This window comes from Acyrthosiphon pisum, chromosome A1 (assembly GCF_005508785.2).
Source record: "Acyrthosiphon pisum isolate AL4f chromosome A1, pea_aphid_22Mar2018_4r6ur, whole genome shotgun sequence".
Classification (NCBI taxonomy): Eukaryota; Metazoa; Arthropoda; class Insecta; order Hemiptera; family Aphididae; genus Acyrthosiphon; species Acyrthosiphon pisum.
In genome coordinates, this window is record NC_042494.1 from 2,812,767 (window position 1) to 2,823,645 (window position 10,879).

General features: G+C 26.9%; 3 protein-coding genes across 4 annotated transcripts in view; 1 reads left to right on the plus strand and 2 right to left on the minus strand.

The window, feature by feature from the left end:
• Positions 1-539, plus strand: part of LOC103310156 (piggyBac transposable element-derived protein 2) — a 2,743-nt gene extending 2,204 nt beyond the window's left edge. For both annotated transcript variants that reach the window (XM_016806559.2, XM_016806560.2), the window contains exon 4: positions 1-539. In XM_016806559.2, coding sequence (XP_016662048.1) covers positions 1-488 — 488 coding nt within the window. In that variant the 3' untranslated portion in view covers positions 489-539.
• A 4,336-nt stretch (positions 540-4,875) lies between these two features.
• LOC103310155 (pickpocket protein 28-like) lies at positions 4,876-8,427 on the minus strand. Its single transcript, XM_029488483.1, has 7 exons — positions 8,246-8,427; positions 7,896-8,109; positions 7,524-7,794; positions 6,103-6,168; positions 5,884-6,031; positions 5,720-5,811; positions 4,876-5,265 (listed from the first exon to the last, which is right to left on the minus strand). The coding sequence occupies exons 1-7, from the start codon at positions 8,287-8,289 to the stop codon at positions 5,108-5,110; spliced, it is 993 nt and encodes a 330-aa protein (XP_029344343.1). The 5' UTR covers positions 8,290-8,427; the 3' UTR covers positions 4,876-5,107.
• An 823-nt stretch (positions 8,428-9,250) lies between these two features.
• LOC115033765 lies at positions 9,251-10,665 on the minus strand. Its single transcript, XM_029487586.1, has 2 exons — positions 10,484-10,665; positions 9,251-9,744 (listed from the first exon to the last, which is right to left on the minus strand). Exons 1-2 carry the CDS (start codon positions 10,663-10,665, stop codon positions 9,507-9,509), a joined length of 420 nt encoding a protein of 139 aa, XP_029343446.1. The 3' UTR covers positions 9,251-9,506.
• Between the last annotated feature and the right edge of the window lie 214 nt (positions 10,666-10,879).

Sequence of the window (10,879 nt, forward strand, 5' to 3'; positions counted from 1 at the left end):
ACCTAACTGGTATTCATAGGGTATTTTTTAAATCTGAAGAATGGTCCCTACATGTGCTTTTTCACTTTTTTGACATGGGTATTTGTAATTCTTGGTTGGAATATATAAACGATGCTCAAGCAACTAATTTACCAAAAAAAAATACGATGGACTTATTTTCATTTAAGCAAAAATTAGCTCAAACACTTATAACTGTAGGGAACACTGAAATTGCACCAAGGAAATGTGAAAGTCCAATATTATCCCCTAAATCTACTATACAGCCAAAATATGTATCAACAAATTGTGAAGTTGATAGTTCAAACTCTCCTGATGAACTCCGCTATGATCGTATAAATCACTTACCTGAATTTGATGATTTGAAAGATGCAACCTTATGTGAAAACGACGGATGTTCAAAGAAATCTCATGCGACTTGCACAAAGTGCAATGTACATTTGTGTATAACAAAAAAAAGGAATTGTTTTTATGAATATCACCATCAATAATTTTTTTACTGTGTAATTTTGTTGTCATAATAGACATAATATATTTTGTATTTAATATCTAGGTAAGTATTATGAAACTTACAAGACTGGTACTTTAATTTTTTTTAAATTGAGATGTTCAATATTAATGTTAATTATTTGTATGTATCATAAAAACTTATTTATATAATATTTCTTAAAAATGTTAATGTTTTTCATAAATAAAGTAATTTACGTCATTCAATATCTTGTGTGTGTCTTATTCTATGTTTGCCTAGTTGAAATTGATTGGCATCAGTGGTATTTATTTAAATATACACACGTCTTGTTATAATAACAAGTCATTCGTTTCAAATTTCACTACTTACCTGTCAACCATATTGTATAATAATGCAAAATCATTTTATAATAAGGATTAAATGTCCATGTTATCTTTTTTTTTTAATTTAATTTGTAGGATCGACGCTTACACTTTATAGAAAGACTATTTAATAGTATTTATTTTAATTATTTAAACTACAATATTTATTATTTACACTCCAGGAGAACTAGTAGGTACTAGGTACCTTTGAGTAGATATTATTATGATATTATGCCATGTATACCTACTACCATTGATTATGACTAATATTCATAATCGATGCTACTACTTACAATATAAATTTTGATATTGTATAAATGTAAACCAAGATATAATACCATTACCTAACCTTTTAATACATTTTAACTTCTAAGCTTAAAATTAAATTTCATTAAAATAATTTATTTACTGATTAGGTATCAGTGTATAACATATTACCACTAATTACCTATTAGTTATTACTCAAAGACTAGGATTTTAATGACCCAAAAACCTGAAAAAAAAATCACACAATAATGACCATAAAATATTAGAAATGTATTATAATTATTAACTAGTAAAAATTATTTAAATAATAATATTACGAAGAAATTTAAAAAAAATTAAATTAATGATTTTGATGATTTTAATACTATTCTTAAATAGGTAAACCTTAAATAAATAGACTATCTTTATATACAAATGATGATATTATTTCTATTGCGAATTTATAACTACCATTAAAAACATCGAGTGTAAATGAAAATGAATAAAAATATCACATAGATATCAATGAAGAACAAAAAATTACTAATTCTTTTAATTATCTAATCAACTAGTTTTCCAATTTTCCCCTCCCATTCAACTATGTTGTTTTCTTTTTTTGATCCCCACTCCTTACAGAAATGGATGTATTTTTTTTGGCAAATACTAATGTTCCACATAATAAAATAAACACAATAATAAACACTGTTATTACAAAACAAGCCCCAAATTCCTCTTCAGACGATTTGGATGCATTGATGCAGTTTCCTTGTACGCTAATAAAGCAACTGAATAATATTATTATAAATTAAAATATTTAACAATAAATGGGCTATAAATAAACGGCTATATGACATAAGCGCCAAAGGTACAAAAATGACGATCATTTGCGCCAAAATGTGTAGGACATAAGCGCCAATCTAATATTTTATACCTGTTATATCCAACATATGACACACCTGTGCGCCAAAGGTGCAAAAATGACATATCATTTGCGCCAAAATAAATATTTTGTATAAGTAGTTTTTTCGAAATTGATATATATATCCTATAAAAATGATATTATATGCAATATGTATACCATATTATATTAATATTATTTTATATAAACAGTTATTTGAAAATTGCTGTCTTATAAAAATTATATTATATTATTAAATTAATAAATCATAAATTATGATATACATGCAAATCAATATAAATGTAATACATCGGTTGAGATTTTATAAAAAAAAAATGTCAATAATAAATTATAAATTTAATAAATTGGTTGATTTTTTAATCCCACTTTTTTCACAATATATTCTAAACGATTTATTTTACCATCCTGGAATTTCTTCCATTGTACAATTATTTATCGATTAAGATTAAACGTTTGGAGTTTTTGAACGATATAGTTCTAAATTTAATATCTATTAACCGTGGCGGCGTGGCACACAGGCACCTAGGATTTTGGCGCTTATGTAGGTACGATACAATTTTGGCGCTTTTGTACGATGCCAATTTTTTTTTCTTATCTCATTTAGTGGCGCTTATGTCTTCCACCGAAATAAACGTGGTTAAGTGTTAACTTACTTAATTATTTACAATCAATATATAGTTAACGACACGACATTACAGAAGCGTTTATTGTAAATTAATCTATTCTAAGGTAGGTATGATTGTATAAATATATAATTGACATGAAACTAAACTATATACTAATATACTATATACTATAATATACTAAACTATATGGATAAATATTATGTAGTAGTAGTAGCATAGCCAGTGTAGGTACTTAGTTTTTACCTACAAGTAAAATTATTAGAAGTAGGTACCTACCAAGATAAATGGATAGCTTAGCCTGGATGTCTGTAATGTATCTTACAGAAAATTTCTTTGAAATTAGTTCCTCCTTGATTAAAAATAATTCTGTCGTATGTAGCGAGATTTATTTATTTATTATTTTATTAACAGATATTAGTCCTATTACATGTAACTATAATATATATAAACACACAAAGTTGTTATTGTGCATTTGTGCGTTCATGCAGATTAGTACCTAACAGGGGCGGCTCCAGGTGGGATCCTAGGGCAGCCCCATCCACAAGCCCGTATTTCTAAAAAAATTTATATTGTTAAAAACAAATTTAAAAAAAACATAAAGGTTATATTGAAAGTTTTTTTTTAACTATTGCTTAGCCCCCTCCCCCCTCCCACACAACAATGTCTCTGGAGCCACCCCTGTTCACAAAAAAATGAATAAGCTTACATCATAATATATTATGATAATAATGTGAAGAATATAAAAATAAATACAACTTACAACGCTGTTATACATTTACAAACAGGTAACATTGTGCAAGAATATGCGATTTAAAAAAAATAACAAAAATATATAAAATGGGAATTGCTAAACAAAATCAAATACCTAGGTGGCTAGGTGGTATATTAGAATCACCTACAGGCTGCAAGTCTGCAACTATTAGGATTTAGAAGTTTATCGGGACTATTAGACAATAGACATACAATTAGTATTGGAAGGAATGGGATAGAATATATTGGTATTCATTGCATTAGCTGGGGTACTTTATTTTTCAGATGTGGATAAGGGAAGAATTTCGGGACAATGTCATGACATACTGCAGTATGTCACCCAAAACTCAAAAGTGAAATACCTACGGAATAGCATTGATAATTGATACCAACTCTGATAGTGTTTACTATTTTACTAGGTATACTATTTCTAAAGTGGTAAATTTTAAAACTTATTACCTATATTATTAAAGTTAAAATAAATTAAACACACGTAAGAAGTTGTTTTGGAACGATTCAATAATATTATTTTATCTCGAAGACTCGAAGTATTGTTAGGTAATCCAAATCAGAGCGAACAAGAGAACAATAAATAGAAGAATTACTAAAATTACCTAAGTAGGTACTAATAATTAGTAATAACTTATGTCTAAAATATTATGTTCGTTTAATGAAACCTAAATAATAAATTACGCATCACTTTATTTCTTATCATTTCGGAACCTACCTACCTATATATTTGATGAAAAATTTAATTTCGAGTCAAAAATAACGCTACGTAGGTACCTAAGATGTTTAAAGTGTGATAGAAGTTTGATATTTGAATATTAAATAGAATAATATATTTTAGTTGATGGAATTTTTTATTAAGTTTTACTAATATAGTTATCTATCCCAAAAGTTGATGGCAGACAGAAAAAACACACATCATTGTAATAACAATTTAATAATAAAAGTACAGTATTAATTCTTATAAATTATTTATATTTAGTCAATCCCCGGTATAATTCTATTGGGGATTTTTTTTCCTATCGCGGAGATTTTTTCCGGGGATTTTTTTACTGGGAAATTTTTTCAAACTACCGAGTAATCTCCCAAAAAATGTGTGTGATTGTTTACACTGTTTTATTTTTAATTGAAATAAAAGTATAAAAAAACACTTTATAAATAAATGAGAATTCTTCAACCAAAAGTCTATATTATTTACCTACATAGATTTTATCGACTTCGCTCCTACACCGATGTTATTAATGTTATTATATTGAAGTATAAACTGCATGCCTGTTATGATATTAAGAAGACGTGTTATGTAATATAAATTATAATGCATGTTTTTGGTTATTTGATAACAAAATATAGGTAGTCACACAGACCTGCAATTTTGGCCGACATGATAATATAACTGACAATATTCACAGTTCACACAAACAATACCCACTATAATATTCAATGTCATACAATAAGGCTTAGCCCCCCCCCCACCCCCAAAAAAAAAATATTCTTTATTCTATATTTGCTCATTTTATTTTTAACCAAATGTATGCCTCTGCGACTACCATTTACTGAATTAATAAAACACTAACAACAATGCAAATATAAGATGAACTATCCTTAGAAATAGATACTGATGTCATCTCCTTCTCTTAAAATTGATTTTTCAAATACGTATAATGATTGGTCATTGATTAATACTCTTCAACGATGGTAAGTACCTACACTCGAAATGTACTATACCTACCTACACTAGAGAAAGTTTACGAGTTTTTTTAACATTTTTTTTTACTTTGTTTTTGTTCCACCGATCAACGTATAATCGTACTACAAAAAAGTATATAAGTTCAAACACACTAATTATGCTTGCGCCAAGAAATAATCCTAAGGATCCACCAATATTACCTAAAAAAACATATTATATATATAAGTTTTATTGAATCTAAAAAATAAATTTCAATTATTACTGTGCAGTTTTTAACAAAAAAATGTTTTGTATATTATATTAAATATTTAATTTGGACATTTTATTAGAAGTAGGTAGCTGATTAGCTGAAGTACCACACTTACTTAAAATGTTAATGAACTGTCAATAGAAAAATTAATATTATCATTGATTATACATAGTATAATACTAGTATTATTATACTATGTAGTATGTATAATCAATGATATTATCTAAGGGAAAAGGAGGACAATAGATGAATAATGATTAAATGTTTCTATTATATAATAGATACACTTCTTATATCTTAATATCTTATATCTTTTATCTTATATCTTATCTTATATCTTATAGTTGAGGTCATAAATAATAATGTAGTACACTAGTGCTGCAGCGGTGTCTATACCTACTCACCTAATAACTCATTGACTGGTATCAAGGCAGTTCTTTGTATAGTCCATAAATTTCTTTTGTAATACATGACGATTATTGATTTGTATGGATATCTAAATAAATAAATAAAAACAATTTAAAAAAATAATATATTTAAAATCCCAAAATTAATTAAATATTTCAACCGTTTTTGGGGATTTTTAACTTTCTTTGTCAAATTCCTATGCGTGTATACAACGTTATGTTTGAATCTGATGTCTGTACAGACATCTAAGCAATTACAATCATTTGTAGTATTTATAGTAAACAAATGTTTGTCAAATATTGAATAAACTAAAAAAAATGTAATGTTGCATTAATTATTATGTTTTTGTATTATTATAGTAAAATATTATGTAGTTTACCATCATTTGAATACTGTCGCATACATTTGTAATTTTCAGAGCCACATATTGGAGTGTCCATATCTCCTATATATATAACGTTATTTATATGAATGTAGGTTGTAACTTGTAATTAGTAAGTAACAAATAATTGTTTTAATTAACGGTGGTTGGGGGGATAGTGGTTATTTTTTCCTAGACAGTTTCCCAGCGAGAAAATTCACCCAGATTTGCACTTAAGATTGAACTGGCACTTTCGTCAAACTCCGCTCCTCGTGGTCAAAATTACTAGTACCTATTCAGTATTCTGTTAATATTTTTATATCGTGTTTATTGTATGACATTGTATGAAATTGTTTAATATGTAATATTTTAATATACCTATTAAATACATTTTATTATAAAGTAGGTACTTATTATTAATTAAAAATAGAATCGGTGCATTATATTTTTATCTCTGACCCACGCGCAACATACATTTTCCTACGTTGTGACCTTGCTGACCCTACCTTGTATTGTTAGCTTTAGTACTTGAATAAATTGACCAAGTATTATCAAATTTAAAGTTAAGAACATTATGTATATTTATTTTTTTACGATATCTCTTTTTTTTTCACCAGTGATGTCTGACGAGTAAATCATTGTAAACTATAACAATTTAAAAATACTTGTATATTTTGCAGAAATATTATTGTAATATCGTAAAATTACCAACTTTCAAACACATTAAGCTCTTAACATTAAGTTTGATATCTATAAAATAAATAAATTAACTTTTATATTAAATCTAAGAACTTAAGAGGCTGTCAGCGCGCTATTTGTTTTCCCTCTCTGACTCACACGCAACATAGACAAAATGCATTTACGCAAAATCATTTTTTCTATGTGTTTAAGTAATCTTAGAATAAAGTGATCCATGATAAAAAAGATAGAGAAAAATACTTTTGAGGGAATGACATATTGATTTGTCTAAATATTGTCTCAAAACAATTTAAACATCATTTAAATTTACAACATTTTTTTATTTATTTTGAAAGTCGAATACAAAGTCAAATAATAAAGTATCTTATTGTTTATTAAGAAATTACTGTCACAATGATAAATTTGTAATTAATCGCGAGCAAAGCGACTGGTTTTTTTAAGTTACCCATTTGGGCTAGTCAAAACTTTTGCTCCCTCTATTGAAAATTGAAATAACGCCACTGCCTATACAAGCATTTAAAATTGGAAGGGGAGGTAGTCACAATATTAATAATAGTAGGTACCTATATATCCTTTATTTGAAAAATGTAGTTTTAACCACTGACATAAATAGGTAACTATATTCTTTGAATCATAAAGATGCCTTTCTGCCCTTAATACAATTTAAACCAATGGATATTATACTATATTAGGTATACTATTATCTATTATATTGGTATAGGTACTGAAGATATGCTCACTTGGGTGGTAGTAAGCCACACAACCACACATCTTTAATGAATTATTGGCTCTACACTCAATATCACAGTTATTAATTGTATATATTCTGAAAAACTTTAAAGTCCTTTCGTGCTGATAATAACAGTGTCGAATATCCGGTTTCCAACCTAAAATACTTTCAGATGTTGTTACCCAAGTAAATGTTGTTGTAATATAAGCTATATTGTTGACTGCAATATAAGCTGTAGGTTGGATATTTGCAGGTACATCAATCGGACTATGTAAAAATAACTATAACAAATTATAGCAAGTCAAATCATTATAAGCATTCGAAATTGTATGTAATTTTATATTTTTTGTGTAGAGATTAATAATTTGAAATATGTACCTACCGTCATTCCTTTATCAGTTTTAGGACAGTGTTTTCTAGTGTTTTCGTTTTGTAAATTGAATCTTATTATAACAGAATCTTCGACTGTATCACCTGTAACTTTCCATGGTAAATTAAATGGCTTTGCGTTTTTATTAAATCCAATTTCTGGATTCCATGCTGTGTTTTTTGCATTTGTTATAATATCTGCTTTAGAATGATTCAAATTCGATAATCTATTCATACGATGCATAAAACATATAATAATATAATATTAATATACAAGTATATAGTGCATGGATTATCAATATTCTTAATTTTGTTTTTTTATGAAATAGATTATAGGTAGGTACCTATTCAATAATAACTTACACTTGATTATAGTCATCATTAAGCAGTTGATGAAAAGGAACCATATTCAATGAATAACAAACTCCATAAATTGTATATACTGGTTGGAAATATTGACAAGGTACATTGATTTTTTCTCTAATCCAAGTTATTGATATAACACGTTGTTTACAAAAAATTCTATGAGCCTTAAAAAAAATACAGACTTATTAAAACCGTATATTTCATGAAATACTAATAATTATTTTCTCATAGTAAATGTAATGTTTAATTTGTTTTAAATGAACCTAGGTATTATGAAACATTGTTTGAAATAAATATTAAATAGACGGTATTATTTTTTATTTGGCAATTTTGTATAAACTACATAAGTACCTAGCCTTGTATACTTGCTGGTGGTGCATATAAATCATCAAGGTATGTATTATTATTGTTATCTAAACAATCCTGAATAGATTAAGTGGTTTTATAATTGTTTGAAAAAAATATAATTAATTAAATAAAAATATTCAATTGCATTTCCATGTAAATAGATACGCCTATCTAACTTGTAAATTGCCACTCAATATTTAAGCTTAATAATTATTAAGGTAAAAAAAAATAAAATATAAATAATAAATAATATGTACGTATATTAATTATTACTTAGGTACCTACACGTATACTTGAGTGGGTCAACCCCCCCTCCCGAAAATTGATAATTGTGTAATTTATTTATATAAATCATTTTAACTCCCCCCCCCCCCCCCCGATTTTTTTTTGTTACGTTCCTGAGTACGTATATCACTTACAAGTTATTAGTATAATTAATATATTGCAATCAATAAGGAACTAATACTCAGTTCTAAACCTTGAATAAATAAGACATTTAAATATAAGTTAATAAGGTACCTACTAGCCCATAGTCCATAATATATTAGGTAATAGGTACCTATGAACATTCCGATGTTTAATCTATCTACATTCTACAGAAACTGTGAAGTTCTAGACTACATTCTTCGCCAACCAATTGGTGTTTAAGATTAAGCGTAGGTACCTAAGTTACGCAAACCATATTCAATCAGTATTGTCATAAAATCTTACGTTTAGTAATAAATCCCATGTTTTTGAATTTATGGAATGTTGACCGATATTTAGATTAGGTTCATAAACATGACACATTAGGTTTATGCTATCTTCATATTCTCTGAAATAAATATATTTATTCTGATATGCATATGTTATATAGAATATTATTAGCTGGTTGGTCAAATTTCCTATATAAGTAAGTACGTAAAGTACGTTATACGTACCTATCAAGCGTTTGATTTAAAATCGTTAAATTACTGTCAAGGTTCTGCAATTGCAAATCACTACATACTGTGATTCCAGGGAATGGTACATCATTCAAGGCTGAAAAATGTCTATTACTTTCATTTAGTATTGTCATAATGTTTCCTTCCATCCAATTGTTATACAACTGTTGTATTTGACATCCACACATAAGGAACACCAATGATATGACACAAATCCAAAATATCCTGGTTATATACAAAAATATGATATTTTAAAGTTAACACACAAAAAAAAAAAAATTAACCAACTTTTTTTGGGGGACGCATATAAAGTTAGAAAATATTTTAAAATCTCGTCTGTTTAAAGATATAAAAAATTGAATGGAATTTTTTTAACTATGACGTGTCTATGTAGACATTTTATTTTTATGAATATAAAAAATATATAATAAATATACCTATCCCACTTATAGCATGGAATATAATTGTATAAATAAGAAATTTACGTTTATTTTATAAGCCAATAAACCATCTTATTAACTTACTATAATATCTGGAAAAATCATAAAAATCAATAGGAAATCACGTAAACGTTTCCGAATTTTTACGTTCCACCCAGTTATTTTCTGGATAAATACACGGTTTCCTGCTCTTCACGATTATTATAAAGATTGATGTTAAACCCTTTTATGATAACGTTAATTCAACAATATTATTGACTTGAATAGATCAACGAAACATCATACCTTCCGTAGGTACATCCATATTTTCATGTATTTACATATTTAATGTCATATAACCTATACTTATTAGCTAAATTTTATTGTTACATTTAAGATATTCAATTAACTGTCGATATATTATAACTTTTGGTTGGAAGATAATAAAAATATATAAAAAAAAATTAATTATTTAATTTTAAAGTTATAACACATTTGTTCGTACAATTAATAAGAATAACATATTTTTTTATGATTATACCAACCTTTCTAAATATGGTCGTTTAGGTTCTCCTAAATAAATTACACCATGTAAACTTGTGGCAATGGAAAATTTCCGTAAATAATTTCCTTCGCCAAATCCTATTGGCTTAATATTTAGCTGTTTACCATTCAATACACCCATCCGTCTTCGAATAATTATGCCATTAAAATGAGAATCAATCATTTCAAAATAAAATATATTTTAAGTCGAAATAATATTATAATTATTGGAACAATTTATGATAAACAAAATTAATGTTATAAATCTTAATTTATATATGGTACCTAGTTGAAACGTGAATTATAGTAAAAGTAGGTATAACTATTAAAAACATTTCTGTAAGTCACTATAGTAGGTATTAGGTACCTACAGTTATATATTGAGTTATGACAAGGTG

Bases quoted from the DNA above. Each gene is read 5' to 3' on its own strand.
- LOC103310155 (XM_029488483.1), bottom strand. From the start codon at position 8,289: ATGGTTCCTTTTCATCAACTGCTTAATGATGACTATAATCAAGT. The intron at 5,812-5,883 runs GTTGAAATATTT...TTATTTATTTAG, and splicing joins GTTAAAAATCCCCAAAAACG to ATATCCATACAAATCAATAA. The intron at 5,266-5,719 runs GTGAGTAGGTAT...ATGTTTTTTTAG, and splicing joins ACCAGTCAATGAGTTATTAG to GTAATATTGGTGGATCCTTA.
- LOC115033765 (XM_029487586.1), bottom strand. From the start codon at position 10,665: ATGATTGATTCTCATTTTAATGGCATAATTATTCGAAGACGGATGGGT. The intron at 9,745-10,483 runs GTTGGTATAATC...GTATATAACCAG, and splicing joins AAACGACCATATTTAGAAAG to GATATTTTGGATTTGTGTCA.